We start from the raw sequence: 20,262 nt of genomic DNA on the forward strand, positions 1-20,262 counted from the left end.
CACATTAAAAAATAGAACTTAACACATTTTATGGGATGTAATAGAACTTAATAGATAATACCTAGAAGGAGCAAGAAAGGGGATTATTTGTGTTAAATATTACATTCATTCTTTCTTCAGCAATTCAGAAGTTTTCTAACCTTGGAAAAGTTACTTAAGCTTGTACTTTCAGTCAAATCATGATAATAGTACTTGTTCATAGAACTGCTGTAAGAAATATATGAGCTAATATGTGTCAAGAAATTAGAGCAGTATAATATTTAACAAAGCCTAGTTATTATTAATTTTTAATTTATTCTTAATCTGATTCATGCAGATAAAAGATTTGAGCCAGCTTCCTAAGTTGCATAAGGTAAAATGATATAAATAAATAAATGAAGAATATGGGTTAAGAGGAAAAAGAATAGGAAAAGTAAAATAATCTAGAGCTAGGTTAGTATTCAGAATATATTACATTTAGGCCTGCATTCTTGGCTGTTTAAATTTGGCTCTGAGCTTCCTAGAAGTCAATTTAAAAAGCGAAACACAATTAATTAACATAAATCACAATGAAAACAAAGTGAAAGTTAACTTTTTATTTCTGTTTTTAGGTGGGTTAGAGTAGGTTGCCATGCTCTCCCAAGAGTAACTGAAAAAAAAATAGATAAAATTCATAGATGATCTACACTGTTGAAGCAATAGGAATGGAGAGACTAAGATTTCAGAGAAGGGAGAATGTCCGAAAGGTGAGAGAATTTCCGCAGCTACTTGCAGCCATTTGCCAATTTGGGATAGAAGCAAGAGATTGATTCTGGGCATGGCACTTACTAATAAAGAGTTGCTACAGGAAAGAATTAGCAGAGGAGAGCTGGGATTCATCAAGCATGCAACACTTTTCTCACTCAGCACATGTGCCAAATGTTTGGGCGGTGGGGATCAGGAGTAAAACCCTAAGGAGAAACCCCTCTGAAAAATCAAGCTGAGTTTTTAGTCTGACATAATAAAGATATCTTAAAAACTTGCCAGGAAGAGAAAACACAGAATTTTTTGAAAAGCTCAGAATGACCAAGAATTCAGGCTTACCAACTACCCAGAGCAAAGATGTTTTGCTCTGCCAAGAATGGGCAGATCCAGTTGTTGGCCAATGTAGTTGGGTTCATATCCTCTTTAAAAAGCCAAAAATCCAAGTACACTCTCCCAGAAAAGACCACCCCAGCTTCACAGGGAAGAGGGCCAAGCAAGTTTTTCACCTACAGGCTGGGTGCTTTAGTAGCTATAAATAAAGAATAAAGTATATAAATATGCCCAAATATATATGAATTTAAGGAATTCTCTTGGCATTTCAAGGGGGAAAATCAGATTCAATCTTTTGGGTGCACAGTCCATATTCAAGAGGTAAGAACTAACAATGAAGTATACCTTCTATGTACAAGCATTGTTAACTGAAGAAATGTTTCATCCTCGTGAAAGAAATTAAGAATTAGTTTTATGGAATCAAGAAACATACCAATAACCAAAGATATGTCATTCTATCATTATTAATTTTTTGGTACACTTATCTAGCAATAATAGATTTTCTTATCTTTCTTATTGAGCAAGTTCTTTAATAAGAAAATCTATTAATGAGACAGGGACAAAGGACAGGTAGTCAACCTAGATAGTAAATGATCAAATGACTGGGTCAGAAAGATGAGGACTGATTTTCAAAGAAAAGGAAATGGGTGGCTCACACCTCCATCTCTTCCAGGCTCAACTGGTTGTTAAAACTTGGCTGGTGGGGTGGGGAGTCACACTTTCCCACACAGTAGCCCTGGGGCTGCTCTTTCCTAACTCTGGAAACTTAGACAGGATATAAGGAGGAGGTAGGAAGGGGGAGAGAGGAAATCTGAGATCTATAAAAGGGCAAGACACACCCTCTCCTGTGGGCACCCAGCTCTGGGCCCTGACTTCTCTCGGGAGAAGTCTGCTATCTCGGCTCTGTCTCTTTCTTAAATAAAACTTGCTTTCTATGTTTGCCTCAGCATTTCTCAGGTGTTTAATCTTCAATACCAGAGGAACGAGGACCCGATCCTGATTTCCAAGACAGGTATCATTATCAAATAGGTATGGTGTTGCACCCCCACCAGCACCACCAATCCCAGCAACTTGGAGGTAGAGCACTCGAGTTCAATTCCCAGTACCAAAAAAAAAAAAAAAAAAAAAAAAAAAAACTTAAAGTCTAACCTATTAAAATCCAACAAATAAATTTAAAGTATAGTTTTCCCAAAAGTTTTCCCGCTGCTCTCCACAGCCAGTGCTTCTCCCATGACAGAATGAATAATTTCTCAAGTTAGCAATGCTAAGTTAACATAGACAGTATGCTTCATTATTACTATCCTCACTGTGTGTTACAACATTTGGAAGATGATATCTGAATTCCTATCTTCACATGCCAAGAGTAAGAGACCTACACAAAATGTAAGCACATTTTCCTTTATGTATAACCATCAAAATCTATTGTCTATAGTCTAAAGCAGGGAGAACTTAGGTATTTAGGAATAGGCACAGAGACTTCACCCTCCCCTGCAGCCAGAGTTGCTCTTCACCTACAAGGAGATGGGCTCTCCCAGGCCTCAGACATCACAAGAGTGGACCTTGGTGCTGCACATTGATAGTTAGAGCTCAGGACCTCAAGCTCATCACTCTCCTGATTTACTGACTTCACTTAGTATCCCTATAAGGGATGTCATTCCTAAGACTTCTTTTTCAGCTTCCCAAGATCAAGTCTCACATAGCATGATTTTCTTCCTCTTCCTCCTCCTCCTCTTCGTTCTCCTTTCTTCTTCTTTTTGCAGAAAAAAAAGAGTTCCTAGACTTCTTTGCTTCTCTCCTTCTCCTCATTCTCAAAAATTTACTAATTGCCTCTAAAAACCAGGCACTATCATAGGTAGCACCGTGATAGGTAGTGGTCATGGGTGCACAACAGATCATCACTACAGCAAAAAGATAAAAGCCAAGGTCATAAACATCTCTGAATCAGGGATGAAGGAAAGTTGCATATTTTTAACAACTCATCACCTCACACTTAAGCATTAAAAAAAAAAAAAAAAAAACCTCAAAAAAGATTTTGACTATCTTAACTTTTGTTTTACTTTACTATATATGTATCCAAACCACCAAAACTTCTGGGAGACCTCTCTTGCTACATGCATGGTCTTCTGAGACTTGCTAGCTAAAACCAAGAGTTAAGTCAACAATCACACTATGGTCCCAACGGGTTAGGGGAACCACTGTAATGGATATTCTCAGCCTGAACTCAGGGCCCTACATCCCCTTGGAGTTAGGATAGCCAGAGTCCAAGGCTGTTAGAAATCTTCATTCCCCACAGGCACCTGGAATCTCTTTTGTAGACCACAGGGGACCATAATGATTACCAGTAACTCTTTCTCTTTCCTCCCCCCTGCTATCATCTGTTTGGAAGGAACTGTTGTTTTGTGGTGTTTAGGTTATTTTAATTTCTCTCTTTTCCCAAAGTAACAAAATACAACTCAATATATGCATATAACTTTCCAAAACCCTTTCACATCCATTTTTCACATTCACTATTGTCTCATTCACATCCTCCCCCATCCCATAATCCTACAAAGTACAGAAAGCAGAGCTATTATTTCCATTTTGTAAGTGAGTACTATGGTTTAGATTTGGTTTATCCCTGTGGGGATCCATGTGTTGGGAGTTCAATGTGTGAATAGGGAAACTGATGGAATCTTTAAGAGGTGGGGCCAAGCAGGAGGACCCTAGGTCTTTGAGAATCCTGCCCTGAGAAAGAAGTCAAGTAATTTTCTCATAAACCCAATCATAGCTGGTTGTTATAAAAGCCTGAACCTAGCCCCACCTGCTCTCTGGTTTCCTGGTCAATTGCTCCTTCACATGCCATCCAACATGATGTGACGCAATGGAGAGGCCACTCACTAGAACTGAACCAAGGCAGGCTCCACGCCCTTGAACCTCCAAGACTGTAAGTAAAACAAACTTGTTTTCTTTATAAAGTTAGCCTATCTCAGGTATTTCATTATAGCAGCAAATAGCTGATAAATACAGTAAGGTACGGGGATTTACCTAAAATCATAAAGCTAGGTAGTGACAGAGCTGAAACTAGCATCTAGACCTCTTGATTTCTATCATCATGGTCTAATCACCATACCATGTGGTCATGACACCCTACTGACAGCACACACTCTCCACATTGTCCACAGTGTGACTCCAATGGTTGAAGAACCTTGAAGTGAGAAAACAATATGGATGGAGGGCCCATGGAAACTTCCTGCCTATCTAAACCTAGTTCTGCTTCCAGGATGTATTGAAATATAATAGCAAAAGATATCTGCATCCTGGGGAGGAGGACAGGACATAGTATTTTGTTAGCACTGAGACAAGGCCTTTGATCATAAAGTATTTGGCACACACTGAGAATTCCAAAATTAGGTGTCTCCTATTTTTGATGCCACCCCAAATCCACCTTTACTCTCATGATTCCTCATTGACAATCATTCCTATCTTTTTTGTTTTCCTTTTGTGCCCATGAGCCTTTTCTTAAACTTAAATGCTTTCCCTTACTCTTTTCACCTGCCCTGACAAATTTCTTCAACTCTAACTCACTGTCATAACTTAGTATTTCAACTACCAGGAAATTCGGCCTATTTGGATAGCACATGAACATAAATATATTGTATATCTTGATGCTATAGTATTCAGAGCCCTAGAGTTCTTCCAGCTATTAGAAAAGTTATTGGGCCAGAGTCATGGCACATACCTGTAATCCCAGCAGCTCAGGAGGCTGAAAAAGGAGGATTACGAGTTCAAAGCCAGCCTCAGCAATGGCGAGGTACAAAGCAACTTAGTGAGACCCTGGCTCTAAACAAAATACAAAATAGGACTGTTTGGATATGGCTCAGTGGTTGAGTGCCCCTAAGTTCAATCCTCGTTACTCATCTCCTGCCCCCACCGCCAAAAACAAAAAAAGAAAAGTTATTGGTAAGCAGGAATGTGAAAAAGCAGTGATATGGGCCCTGATTGCTCCAGGGCTTGGTCTCCAGGGTAAACCAAAGACACTGGCTCTTATCTGTTTCTGCCAACATTGTTGGTCCTCTTGTAGACTATTAACCTTTCCACATCAAAGCCTTGAGAAAACATGAACTCATAAGATTATAGTGAAAACCAAGAGGTCCATTAGGGGCTTCAGTTGGTATGAATAGTGTGGTAATCTTCCAGCAATCTCACAATCAGGCTTCTGGCCCCTGCCCCTAACGACTACAGAAAAGTGGAGCTCTGTCCTTTCTTTCATTAATTGCAACTTACTGTCTACCTTTTATAAGCCAGGAATCTAGGCCTCAGAGTATTAAATGGCAGGGCACAAGCAAAGTTTTAAAGTATAAACAGGGAATTCAGCTGACTACTTTGGATGGAAAGATGTGTTTATTCACAAATGCACTTCAATACTTTCATCCTAAAGCGGTGAGACACAAGTATGAAATATCTGCTCTAGAGGATAAGAATGGAGATTTAAAGTATAGTGTAAATAATTAATTTGGAATATAGAAGACTTTAGAATAGTGGAAAGACTATTGAAATCCACTATCTTCAAAACACAATATAGAATTAAGGAAAAGGACATAAGAATCAGTGTTTATTAATCACACTCATGTGTGATTTAATGCTATAATAGGTACTTTATATATACTCTTTTAGTCTTCATAACAGCTTTAAGGTGACTAGGGATAGATGATAGCGATAGAGTGAGGTTCAGGAAAACTAAAAATTTGTACAAGCTTACCCATTTAGCAGGTAGCAGAGTCGAGATCCAAAGTTAGGTCTGATAATATTTCCAAACATGCTTCTTCCCTTCACTTTATCTCTATGAATCTCACTTTCCTCATTTGTATAAGATTAGATTAAATCAAATCTGATCATTCTAAGCTTTTTCTGGGACTGATCACAGAATCCTTTGGATATTCAATAATACTTAGAGATTTCTTTAGAAAATTGACTTTTGCCTCCAAATGTTACATTTAGGATACAAGTTCACAGGCCCAATACCCATACACAGCTGATTCAGGATTTTGAGTTTCCTCTACACTGACATTCTGTGAGACTCAACATCCACAGGAGCCAATACAGTACAGAGGTCAAGATCTGGATGAATCCAAATTCTGTCTCTTTGCTTCCTCTTTAAACTTGAGCAAGTTACCTAATGTTCATGGAACTCAATTTCTCCTCTGTAAAACTGGAATAATAATATTACCTACTCACAGGATTATTATTAAGATTAAATTTATTTACATCCTTTACAATGGCACCAGGAATATATTAAAGATTCATTGATGCTTTCCTTTGAATTTTGCATTCTCTTTTTCCCCATTTGGCATAAGGGATCTCAAGGAGGCAGCTGAGTTTCTGTTTCCCCAGAGTAAGATCCTTTTACTGGCAGGAAGAACACCAGAGGCCACCATCAGGCCAAACTCCACAAACAAACATGCAAACAAGAAAGAGCCCATCTGAGCAGCGCCTAGCATTGCCCACTTAAAAGAAATTGAAGCAACGGATAATTAAACATTGCCTTCTTATTTCCCTACCAGGCCCCTGCTCAAACCATCACACACAAACACACACACCCCTCAGGCCTGAAACCAGTTCCACATTCTTATTAACAAATGAAACCATTTAAGTCCTCAGCACATCTCCAGGGACATAAATGATGAGAACTGAGAGAAACAAGAATGATTTTCCAATTTGGAAATGTGTGAAGATTACATAATATGTACCAGCACTGATGGAAGACAGGGGTTAGGGATAAAGAGTCAACTTGGTGCAAAAGGGTACATGAGTATCCCTAGTGCTTTGGTTTCTTTGCAAGGCTGAGTTGTTCCTGAAGGATTTCTAGCTCCAATGTTCCTGAGCACAATAATAAGACTTAAGTTTCTGATATGAACTCTATATTCTTCAGTTAGACTTACTCTATTATTTTTTTATCTCAGATTGTCCCTCAATCTTAATTACCTATCACTTCCTAAATGTACATTGAAAATTGCAGAAAGGAAACCATGAGGTTGCAGTAATGTATAGGATTTTCAGAGAAAAAAAATAGTCTATTTGTTCAAATCACTCCCTTAGGGGCCTGGTAATGTGATGAAATGAACCTGGAACTGGAAGATAGGTGGCCTGGGTCCTTGCCCCCACATTACCATTAGATAATTGTGCAATCATGAACAAATCACTCATCTGCTTTGACTCCCATTTTCCCCATCTGTAAGATGAGAAAGAGAAACTTAGATATCTCTCAGGTTCACTACGATATGAGTGGTCTAGGGTTCTAGTTGCCCATATGCTAAAAACTCACTGGAGTGTGGAACTGAGACTAGAACGAACAGCACAGTGGTGAACATGCTTGATGTGGAATTTGCAGCCAGAAGAACAGCTCTGCCTCTTCAGTTCTCAAACCCTGACTATCTTTACCACTCTTTTCAATTTAGAAACATTTTGGACACAGGATATGTGGGATGGGGAACACGACTCCCACCCCAATCTCTGAACTGGTAGCAAGTTGCCTGTTTTGGGGGGGTGGGCAAGGAGTGTGGTGTGAAATCGGCGTCCCAGCACTACCCTACTCTGGCTCTGGCTCTGGCTCTGTGCCCTGGGTCCTAAATGTGAACGTCTGGCTTCCCTATTGGGGAGAAAGGGTGTTTCTTCCTTTCCCAAACACAAGCAGGTGTCACAGGCCAAGTTGGGAGATGGAGGCCAGCTGTCTCTGTGCTCTTTACACAAAGCAGCTCTCTACTTGGCTGGCTGGGTCCCTGTAACTTCAGAGCCCTGGGCTTGATTTTTAGGATAATCAAATACTTCACCTCATTCTCCTGCCTGGAAGAACATAAGGACCAGGAGGTCCCTTTAGCCATTGACACCCCCTGGAGAGAGGAAGTCCTTGTTAGCTAGACAAATAACTTCTAATGGCCCAGTATATTCTTGTACCTAGTTGTGGAGACTGAAGGTTTTCCTTTCCTGTAGATTTTCCCTTAGTTCATGATCCCAGCATCCCAGGCCCAAGTTGGAAATGAAGGGAAAGTTGACCCAAGGATGATGCAATTATTTAAGAAAGCAGCCCCTCTGGGTCTTTCACTCATCATCCACCACCAGGCAGCCCCCCCTATACCTCTCACACACATAGAATTTCCACGTGAGGAGAGGAAAGCAAGCATTTTCACTTATGCTATGCAAGGGACAAAATGAAAGTGCCCTCAAGAATTTAACACAGCTACACAGAACATACGAGTTCTATATACTATGTGGGATGGTAAATTGGTTAAACCACTTTGGAAAGCTCTTTGGCATTATGCAAGGTCATTATGCAAGATCACATGCTACATACGACTCAGAAATTCTACTTCTAGATAGAAACCCAAGAAAACTGAGTGTATATCTCTACCACAAATTCTATATAAAAATCATGTTAGGAGCTTTATTCATAATGAGCCTAAATTATAAATATCCAAATTCCCATCCACAGTACACTGGCTAAATGAATTATTCAAAGAAATATTATACAACAATGAGAATGAGCAGTCTCACAATAGCATGCAAAAATAGGATGAATATCGTGAACAAAAAGTTGAGTGAAAGAAGCCAGACATAGTGTATTTATGCATCATATGATTCCATTTATCTAAAGCGCAAAACTAGTAAAACTAATCTATGTTACTAGAAAGCAGGATAAGGTTAACCTTTGAGTCAAAATTGAGGGAAGAAAAGACTAGAAAAGAGTTTGAAGAAGGTCTTGAAGCTGCTGATAAAGTTCTGTTTCTTGATCTGGGTACTATTTAGTGGAGTGTATTTGGCATGTGAAATGTACCCAATTGAACACTTAAGATACATATACCTTTCTGTTTATGTTTGTGGAAGAATGAAAATAAATGACTCCAATTCTTCACCTACCCCAGAGATCAGTTCTTCACCCAGGACATATTTTGTGCTTTCCTACTCTGACTCTAGGCATGACCATGTGACTTATTTTGGCCAATGAGGTCTCAACAAAAGTGTTTTAAGCAGTGGTTTGAAAAACTTCTTGCACATTCCTGCTTGTTATTTTTGTTGTGCAATTTCCACGAAAAGATCGAGGCTAGTATTCTGCAAGATGAAGCAGATCCCAGCCAAGTTGCTCCTACTCATTAGTGCCAAAGCCATCCTAAATGAGCTTAAACCAGCCAGATGACTTCTAGATGTGCATATGAACCATGAAAGAGTAAGAAAAGAGTATTCCAACCAAGCCCAGCATAAACCATCAAACTATAAGTTCATGAGCAAAATAAGTGCTTATTTTAAGACACTGAACTATAGATGGGTTGTTAAGAAGCACTATTGTATAATAGACATATGATACAAATGAATACTTCAGGTCAAAGTTTAAAAATATGTGTAATACATAATACAAACACACAAATGAATTTTATCTTAAAAGATTCCTCATACATATCTATTGGAGGATGATCACACCCTGTGAAAGAGACCCTTCCTGAGATCCTGCAGGTCCAATGTTCCAAAAGCATAGAAGGACACCTAAGTAAAATCTAAGCCAGAGACAAACAGAAACAACAAATAAACCAACCTGCACAAGTTCCCCAGGGTATCTAAAAATTATCTTCTTCTGTTTTTTCTAGAAGATGCAGAAGCAAAATGTTTGCCTTTTCCACCTCCCATTTTTCAGAAATGCACGTGCTACACCCTACTCTATATATCAAAACTGTTTCATAGCATTCAACATGTGATATTATGGTAAGAGAAAGAGTATTATATTCTGTTTCTTATTGGTCCATGTTTCACCATACAGTCGCTTTTTGACTCCCTTGGCAGGACTTTCCCAAGATGAACATTAATGGACTTGACCTTCAACTGGTATTCTAGCATATAGCTGGGCAGTGATTGTGTTACCTGGATTAACCTGAGCTTTTGCAGAACTCAAGATAGGCAGCAGCAGGAGCAGCACCAAAGGCATTCTGGGAACCAAGATCATCTCAGAAGGTGGTGTTGGGTTCTGCAGTAAAGAAACAGAAAAAAAGAGAAAAAAAATTAGTGAACATAATTATCATAGCTAATTTTGTGTTCTTGCAGTGTCTATTTCTATATTTAGAACTTCAAATTATAGACTTATGAGTTGAATCCAACTAATCATCCAGTAATCACCTAATATAAAAATTTTCAAACTCCAAATGATCATACACTTACAGAATTAAAATTGGCAAAACTATGGTCAGGTGATAACATTTTACTAAGATAAGTGCAAATAATAAAATAAAACGTATTTCTGGGGTTGTCAACTGATGTTTTCATAATTTCAATGTTGATTCCAATATTAAACAAGGAGAAATATTCAATAATTTTCATGTGTTTGCCTTTCAAAATGTGTAAGTTCCTGATTCATTAGCTCAGAAGTGTTAACTGGGATTGTATTTTTCTAGTTTCCTCAGAATGACCATGTGATAATGGATTAGATATGGAGATACCAGTACAAACTCAGGTTTAAAGAGATACAGATAGTTACATATGGAAATATTTATAGGTATTTGTGTATACACAAGTTAATGTGTGTGTATGTGTGTGTGTGTATATATATATATATATATATATATATATATATATATATATATATATACACACATACATACATATACACTGCCTGCTCTATTAGCTGAGAGGAACTAAAGTAAACTACATCCTAGTAATGAGTATCCAGGAAACAACAAGCAAATCTAGTGCTTAAATCTTTGTTTCTGATACCATTATCCAATAAAAGGAATCAGTGTTCCTTAGAAAAATGGCTGATCCTAGAACTAGGACAGGAATTAGTCAAGATAACCTGGAGTATCTCTTATCTCTTAGTGCTAGAAATTGAGAAAGTACACACCAAAAAAAAATGATTAAAGTATATCAAAGAGTCAGAAGCCAAATGAAAGATTTCCCAATAGTCCAGTTGGAATAAAAATAAATATCCATGAGTTAATGGTGATGTAAATAAATGATTAAATAAGTAAATGTGGGAGAATTTGCATTTCCCATGAAAAAGAATTCCAAACAATTTATATAGTTAATCTACATTTAAGGAGTGGAGCATAGCTACGTCTTCTCCTTTGAATGTAAGCTGCAGATGGATACTTTCTTCCAAAGGGCGCAGGGTGGAAAAAAGAATAACTTTTCAGTGTATAAATCTAACAAACATTACTTCAAGCCAGGTGTTCAGAGTCAATATCAACAATGGTGAGTCATATTGGTAGTATGTGTTCTTGACATAATATGACAAGAATGGCACTTTACTCTGTGTTCTTCCTCCCTAGAGACCATTACCACAGTCTATGCATGAGAAAAACATTAGACAAATCCCAAATGAGGGATATTCTACAAAATTCCTGATGAGTAATCCTCAAAACTGTCAAGGTCATCAAAAGCAAGAAAGTCTGAGAAACTTTTACAGCTAAGGGAGGCTGAGGAGACGAGATTAAATGTAATGTAATGCAATATGTGATATCCTGGATGGAATCCCAGAACAGAGAAAAGACATTAGGAAAAACTGAGGAATTGGAATAAGTTATGGACATTAGTTAACAATAAAGTATCCACATCAAATCACTCATTTTTGACAAATGTATTATACTAATATAAGATGTTAATGATGGAGAAAGCTGAATGTGGGGTATACAGGAATTCTGTGTACTATCTTTACAATGATAAATATATAACTGCTCTCAAATAAAAGGCTTATTTTTTAAAAAATTATCCCCTAAGTAACACTGATATTCAACCATACATTGGATTCACTATTAGAAATAGAAGGCACAACAAAATTGTAAAGGTTTCAGAAATCCCTTTGAACTGAACTGATTAGGGAAGATTTCATGGAGAAATCAGTAACTGAAGGACAGGTTGGATTATAATGGGGATTAAGTAAAAAAGAAAATGGAATAGATAAGGATAAGTTATATTTTCAGCCTACAGAATTTTTCTATGATGATTTCTAGACAATAGAATTTGATGACCCACCCAAAGTAGTAAATTAAACACAAATTTAAAAAGTCAGATATTCAAATGATTTTGTCTGAAAACAATGGTGCCAAAGCAAATGGAACTCAGAAGATGAATGTGGCCCTGGTATGGGGCAGGGAATAAGTGGTCCACAGACCATAAAGACTAATAAACAGGGTTTCATTTCATTGATTTGGATGTAATAAATAGGTGATTCAGTGTGCCTTGCCACTTCCAACAACAGGAATGCTATTTCCATAAATGTGTCCCCAAATATGCCCAGAAAAGAAAATACATAGGCAGGTCTAGTAGACATTGATCTGGGCTATAATCTAGCACTAGCTCAGGACCATGATATAGGATGTTCTTCCATAAAGTCCCAAGCTCATGTAAGTAGTCTTTCAGTTAGTGCTGAGTCTCAGAACTGCCTTGTCTAACCATATTCTTTTGCAGAAGAGTCCTACAATTCTCTACAATTCAGTAAATTAAAACATTAAAAAAGGTATCAGGGAAGAATGGAGAGAGATTGATCAATGGGTACAAAGTTACAGGAAGATAGAAGCAAGAAGCTCTAGTGTGCTATTGCATATTGGCTGATAGGCTACAATAATGTACTGTACATTTCAATAAGCTAGAAAAAAAGAATTTTGAAGTTTTTCCCCATAAAGAAATGGCAAATGTTTGAGGACATAGAAAAGTTGTCCTATTAATATGTACAATTTTCATGATTTTTTTCTGTGTCAGTTTAATATAAATGAAACAAAAATGAAAAAAAAAATTTTAAAATGTGAAAAAAGAAAGGTATATGTGTAGCAAAGAAAAGAAAATTGAGAAATGTGATAGAGTGAATGAGAGCTGTTCCAAGGTGGCCAGCAAAGGTCTCTCTGGGTATGTGACTGACTCAGAAGTAGTTGAGCAGAACAAAGAAGAGAATAGGAAACCCAGAAAAACTTCATGAATAAATGAGAATTTATTATAGAATAAAAGGGATAATTAAAATCAGTGAAATTTTAGAGGATTTATTAGGCTTTTTAAAAGCAAATAAAGGTACATCAGCCCACACACAAAAACAGAGTCCAAAATGTAAAAATAGTACTACAAAAGTATTTCAATAAAACATGGTAGAATTTGCAATAAACTAAAAATTTTAAAAAGACCTGCATGAATAAGACATTGAATGCAAACTTCATAAATGAAAAGAAGAATAATTTTTCCATCAAAATTTGAAACTTCATTGAGACAAAAAGACATCATAATTTATCATACAAGCAACAAACAACATTAAATATTTGAAATTGTATAACAAAATAGCTTCTTACATAAATGACCTCTATAAATAATTTTAAGAGCCACCAGAAAATGAGCCAAATAAACAAAAAACATTTTTACCAAAGGAGACAATATAATGCAGTAAATACCTAAAAGTGTTCAATCTCCCTAGCAGTCAGAAAAACAACCATTAAAGCATGAATTAAATACCAGTCTTGACCATCAGATTGGCAGTTTCAAGTATAATATCTCACATTATTGAAAATTGTCAATAATGTGGGGAAGTGCATACTTCTATGTTCTGCCACTGGGTATATAGACAATAATTTAAATAAAATGCATAAACATATCATCTATACACACTATTTATTATTGCTTAACCTAGAGAAAGACTCTGTGTACACAATGAGGCATGTACAAAGAAGTGTTTTGTCACTTTTTTAAATAACAAAAATGGGGAAAATGCCTATTAATAATAGAATGCTATAAACTATGATATATTCCCACTGTTAAATACTATGGAATAATGAAAAAGAATGGATTAGAGCTGTATGTGGTTTCATGGTTTGACATCCATGACATATTTTAGGTGAACAAGCAGAATGCAAGTTTTATGTAAAATACTTTTTTATGTATTTTTATGAATACACACACACAATTATATGTACTTAGAAGATATGAAAATTAAACACCATGCTGAAAGCAATGGTTCCCTCAGAAATGTAGTTGTGAAATGAACTGCAGCATTTGGCACCAGAGATGGTGAATGGTAATCAGAAGAGATCAGTCTTATTTGTAATGTTTTAATTTTTAACAAGGAAAATGCAATTCTTGTTTAGTATAATTTATATCAGTTTTTCTGACAAAAATAAGAAAGAATTATTCCTGGGAGCAGGCTATCATAATCTCAAGAGTGCTTTCCAAACAACTCTGTATATTGCAGAGTTGAAGGAGGTATTGTGGTGGGGGAACATACACCTTAAGTCATTTGTAGTATGGTGAGGTGGGTATTAATTAATACATCTAGCATGTGGATAGACTGAAAGCATAAAACAGTTGAGATGACTGATTATGTCTTTCTATTTTAGAATGCTTTGCACTTATTAGGTAAATTAAACTGCATTATGTCATTGAGCCTCACAACTGGTAGAGAGGAATTACTATCCCTCTTTTACAAAGTAGGAAAGTAAAATCACTTCATGGACAAGTGAGGCAGTTTTGCTTGGTCTGGCTGCTGTTTCCTATTCATTGTGCTGACTATAGTTAGCTTCTTCACTATAGAAAAGCCAGACTATGAGTTATTTAAAATCAGGGATCTAGCTTATCTCTATATCAAAATGAGATTAATTTTTATTTGCCCGGGGTTATAAAGCTAGAAAGAGGCCTGGTTAGCATTGATTCCAGTTCCTCTGGCCCTAAGGTCAGTTTTTCTACTTCCACAAAATTTCCAAGGTGGCTCAGAGAGAATATGTACTTTGTAGTAAAGAACTCCCTTTCCTCTTCCATCAAAACCCTCTTCCTTTGCCAAGCTGGATGAACATTCTAAATTGACTCCAAAGGAAGCCATGGCCCAGGACCTCCCATAAACTTTACAAGATCTGATGGAAGATGGTTGACTCTTCACGTTGGGACTGCCCACGCCAGAATCTGGACAGACCATGGGTCAAAGCTGTCAGAACACAAGGAAGTAAAATGGAAGATCAGGCAAAAAAAGTGTGGCAGCCGTACCTGGAATTTAGCAGTTCTCCAGGAATGAAAGAAACAACCAAACAAAATGCCTGCAAGATTCAACTTCTCACAAATTATCTCTGAACTTGGAAGAACTTCCAAAAGCCTCTCTTGGAAATATAATCAGCAAAATGGCAGAACAGAGAAGATCACTTTCCTGGTTGTTCTTTGGAATGAAACTAAGAAAGCAGTCAGGTAGCTTCTCAGCAAGGTGAGAGGGAGAAATTTATTGGGAATAAATTCTGGACACTTAAAGCAGATCTGGGACTCAGGAAGTTGCATACAGCCAAAAGAAGAAGGAAGAGGAGGAGGAGGAGGAGGAGGAGGAGGAGAGGAAGAGGAAGAGGAAGAGGAAGAGGAAGAGGAAGAAGAAGAAGAAGAAGAAGAAGAAAAAGAAGAAGAAGAAGAAGAAGAAGAAGAAGAAGAAAAAGAAGAAGAAGAAGAAGAAGAAGAAGAAGAAGAAGAAGAAGAAGAGGAGGAGGAGGAGGAGGAGGAGGAGGAGGAAGAGGAGGAGGAGAAATCCTTAGTTACACTGCTACTGGTGGCAGCATCTGCTAGTGCAATCCTCCCTGACACACACAAGAAAATAGTGGAGAGATAAGAAAATAAGATTTTTTGGAGACCTAAAACATGTCTGGGTACAGAGAGATCAGAGATCAAATACTCTGCCCAACTAACCTGAAAGGTGTGCTGCACAATATCCTTGTGCGGGAAAGCAGCCACATCTTTCCTGGCTCCTAGGGAGAACAGAGGAAGGAACCATTTGCAGGTGCAGTGCAGGAACCAACAGTTGGGGGGACCCATTCTTGGCAATTGAGCTTGGCCTGAAAATCAGGCCTGGCAAACCCACACCTTACAACATAGAGGTTGCTTAAGTGACCAGGAGAAAATCCAGTATGGAGAGGGTTTTACCCAGGGCAATGCAGGTAGGGAAACCTACCATGCTTCTCCCCCAACCCCTCCAGCCCATCCATTTGAAAGATCAGCTGGGACAGATGTGCCTGGCTGGGAATTCTAAAGGAGAGTAGGGATTAATTGAGTTTATAGACTGAACGCCAGAGACCAGAAAACGCAGGGTCCATGAGTGACTGAGGAGTGCAAGGATTGGCACCTCCACCACGTAGTGAAACCCAGGGGAGCTTTCCAGGGGTCAGTCTCCCAGCACCGACCAGAAAATGCTGGGCCTGGGAGGTGTGATGATTTAAAAGGTTCAGACCAATTGCCATTCAACAGAGAACCCGGAGCTAAAACCCTGCCTCCAGAAGCCCTGACTACAGGATTTCCTCTCATTCCAGCAACCCCACCTTACACAGCTGAGAAGGGAAGCCAAGAATCTTTTGATATCCAACACAAACAATTCTTGAAGTTTTCACTAAGATCACTTTTTTTTTCTTTTTACTTTTCTCTGTTCAACTGTGACCTGAATGACACATGGACACTTATAAATAGTCATGCTTCCTTTTACCCATTTCTAGCATTTCCTGAAGACATTTTTTTTTCTTGGATCATTATTTTAAGGACTAGGATGTTTGATTATTATAGTTCAGGTTTTGTTCATGTATTCTTTGATTTATATTTATATTTTTTAATTTTTATTTTATACATATTTTTATCTCAGTTATCAGTTTCCCTTGATTCTCTTTTTTTAATTAATTTATTTTTATGTGGTGCTGAGGAGCAAACCCCATGCCTCACACATTCTAGACAAGCACTCTACCACTGAGCTACACCCAGACCATCTTCCTTTAATTTTTTTTTTAAAGAGAGAGAGAGAGAGAGAGAGAGAATTTTTTAATATTCATTTTTTAATTTTTTGGCGGACACATCTTTGTTTGTATGTTGTGCTGAGGATCAATCGAACCCGGGCCACACGCATGCCAGGCGAGCGCGCTACCGCTTGAGCCACATCCCCAGCCCTGTTTCTTTAATTTTAAGACTTTTATTTTCTGTCCTCCTCCCTCATAATCATCACATTCTACATCTCTTCTGTTCTCTCATTGTTCATTACTTAAAATTGTAAACCCTTTTGTAAACTTACTGTTCTTACCATGAGCTATAAGTGATGGTATCATTTCTGTTTATTGTGACAATTAACAATGTAAATGCCATAGCAGGAATTATTTGGTTTAATGCTGTAAATTGTTTGCATTGATTATTATTATTACCTGTTTTCCCCCAAAAGGTGAGGTACTAAACACCTTCAGGGAAACTATAAGTCCACAGGGTAGAATACTACTGCTTCAAAACCATACTGTTAGATGGCTAGTCACACCAACAAAATAAAAAAGAAAGGAGAAAAAAATCACCCCAAACAAACCAACATACTTCAATAACAGAATCCATTGACACTACAGTGGAAGAAATGTCAGAGGAGTTTAGAATGTTCATAGTTAAATTAATCTACAATGTAAAGGATGATGTAAAGGAGTGATATTGGGAGGAAATGCAGGGAGTGAAAGATCACTTCAACAAAGAGATAGAAATTCTGAAAAAAATCAAACAGAAATCCTTGAAATGAAGAAATCAATAAACCAAATTAAAAATTCATTGGAAAGCATCACTAGCAGACTAGACCACTTAGAAGACAAAGTTTCAGGCAATGAAGACAAAACATATAATCTTGAAAATAAAGTTGACCATGGAGAAGAGATGTTAAGAGACCATGAACAGAACTTCCAAGAAATACAGGATAACATAAAAAGACCAAACTTAAGATTTATCAGGATAGATGGAAGCTCAGAGATACAAACCAAAGGAATGCACAATCATTTCAATGAAATAATATCAGAAAATTTCCTGAACCTAAAAATGAAATGGAAAATCAAAATAGGAGGCATATTGAATCCCAAATATACAAAATTACAATAGACCACACAAAGGCACACTATTATGAAAATGCCTAACATACAGAATAAGAATAGAATTTTAAAAGCTACCAGGAAAAAAAAAATGACAGGTCACATTTAGAGGAAAATGAATCCAGATCTCAGATGATTTCTTAACTCAGACCCTCAAAGCTAGGAGGTCTTGGAATAATATATATCAAGCTCTGAAAGAAAATGGATGCCAACCCAGCAAAATTAAGCTTCAGAACTGACGATAATATAAAAACCTCTATGATAAAAAAAAAAAAGTTAAAAGAATTCACAACTAGAAAGCTGGCACTACAAAACATACTCAATAAAATGTTTCATGAACAAAAAATAAAAAGTAAAAATGAAAAGAAGCAAAGGGAGAAACTACAGTAGAAGAACAGTGAATCAAATGAGAAACTAATTTAATTTTTAAATAAATAAATCAAAATGACAGGAAATGAAAATAATTTCTCAAATAGCATTGAGTGTAGATGATCTAAACTCAAAAACCAAAGAGACAGACTAGCAGATTAGATTAAAAAACAAGACTCCACAACATGCTGTCTCCAACAGACTCACATAATAGGCAAAGACATCCACAGACTGAAGATAAAAGGATGGGGAAACGCATATCATTTACATGGATCTCGTAAAGAAGCAGGGGTTTCTATCCTCAAATGAGATAAATGGACTTCAAGATCAGAAGAGACAAAGAAGGTCATTTCATACTACTTAATGAAATTATACATCAACAAAACATAACATCCTAAATATCTATGCCACAAACAATAGAGCATCTACAAACATCAAACAAACCCTTTTCGATTTCAAGAACCAAATAGAACACAACACAATAATTCTGGGTGACTTTACCATGACTCTCTCATCACTGAATAAACCATTCCAAAGAAAAACTAAATAAAGAAGCTATAAAACTAAAAACACAATTAATAATTTAGACTAGACAGACATATATAGAAATTTTCACTCACCAATAACTGAATAAACATTTTCTCAGCAACACATGGGTCCTTTTCTAAAATAGATCATATCTTAGGCCACAAAGCAACTCTTAACAAGTACAAAAAAATAGAGATAATACCTTGCATTCTATCAGATCATAATGGAATGAAAGTAGAAATTAACAATAAAATAAAAAATAGAAGTGGCTTTAACACCTGAAGACTAAATAATACACTATTAAATAACCAATGGATAGCAGAAGAAATCAGAGATGAAATTTAAAAAATAATACTTAGAGGTAAATAAGAATACCTGCCGGATTTCTGTTCGCGACTAAAAGGCTCAGGGGTCACTCCAGTTAAACTGGGCTAACTGGGCTGCACAAAATAACCACACAAGAGACACAAATACCTTTTTCTTTGGGGTCACTGTGATGGCTCCTCTGACCTTAAGTGTCCGCAGGAAGAGAGAGAGAGAGCACGCGATGACCCCTTTTACTGAGGAGAAGCTATTCAAATGAGGCCAGGGGTCAGGTTTCAGGGGGCTGAGTCTATCTTCATGATGTCCACTGTCAGCAGGTTGACTGACACCTGGGTAGGCCACACCCAAGGGCACAGTAAGAGAAGGGGACACACACAAGGCACTTCCATGGAAGATTCTATCCTAAACAGGACAAGGGGTCATATTACAAAGGAACAGGTGAGCGTAGCTTCAGCCATGGGGCTGTAGCAGGACACACCCATGCACGAGACACCAACCCTCGAACCCAAGAAGGTTGGGGAAAGCTCTGCCACATTTCTGCAACTGAGCGCCTCAGCACTCAGCCGGGGAATGTGACTCAGTCAAGTGCAAGGTTGGTCTCCCACAAATACCAACACAACATATCAAAATCTCTGGGACACCATGAAGGCAGTTCAAAGAGGAAAGTAAACTGCACTGAGCTCATTCATTAAAAGAATAGGAAAGTCACCAAATAATAAATTAACATTACATCTCAAAGCCCTAGAAGAAGAACAAATCAACAAGAAAGCTAGAGAATACACGAAACAAATGAAATCAGAGCCAAAATCAATGAAATTGAAACACACAAAAAACAATTTTTTTAAAAAAAATAATAAACAAAATGAAAACTTGGTTCTTTGAAAAAATAAATAAAATCGATAAACCCTTAACCAAGCTAATAAGAGGAAAGAGAGGAAAAACTCAAATTACTAAAATTTGTGATAAAAAATAAACATCACCACAGGCACTACTAAAATATAGACAATAATCAAAAACTATTTTAAAAATCTATACTCTGAGAAAATAGAAAATATTGAAGACATCAACAAATTTCTAGACATACGACCTACTTAAATTGAATCAGAAAGACATATAAAATTTAAACAGATCAATATTAAGCAATGAAATTGAAGATGCCATCAAA

The 20,262-nt window shown here is 37.1% G+C and overlaps 1 protein-coding gene across 8 annotated transcripts in view; it reads right to left on the minus strand.

Moving 5' to 3' along the window:
• Ddr2 (discoidin domain receptor tyrosine kinase 2) overlaps positions 1 to 20,262 on the minus strand; it is a 149,539-nt gene that overhangs the window by 38,576 nt on the left and 90,701 nt on the right. For 7 of the 8 annotated variants that reach the window (XM_048810119.1, XM_048810121.1, XM_048810116.1 and 4 more), the window contains one exon: positions 9,937 to 10,039. In XM_048810119.1, coding sequence (XP_048666076.1) covers positions 9,937 to 10,018 — 82 coding nt within the window. In that variant the 5' untranslated portion in view covers positions 10,019 to 10,039. Of the gene's footprint in view, positions 1 to 9,936; positions 10,040 to 15,696; positions 15,756 to 20,262 lie in introns of all 8 variants that reach the window. The other variant, XM_048810120.1, reaches the window with a different exon arrangement.

This window comes from Marmota marmota, unplaced genomic scaffold, assembly GCF_001458135.2.
Source record: "Marmota marmota marmota unplaced genomic scaffold, marMar, whole genome shotgun sequence".
Classification (NCBI taxonomy): domain Eukaryota; kingdom Metazoa; phylum Chordata; class Mammalia; order Rodentia; family Sciuridae; genus Marmota; species Marmota marmota.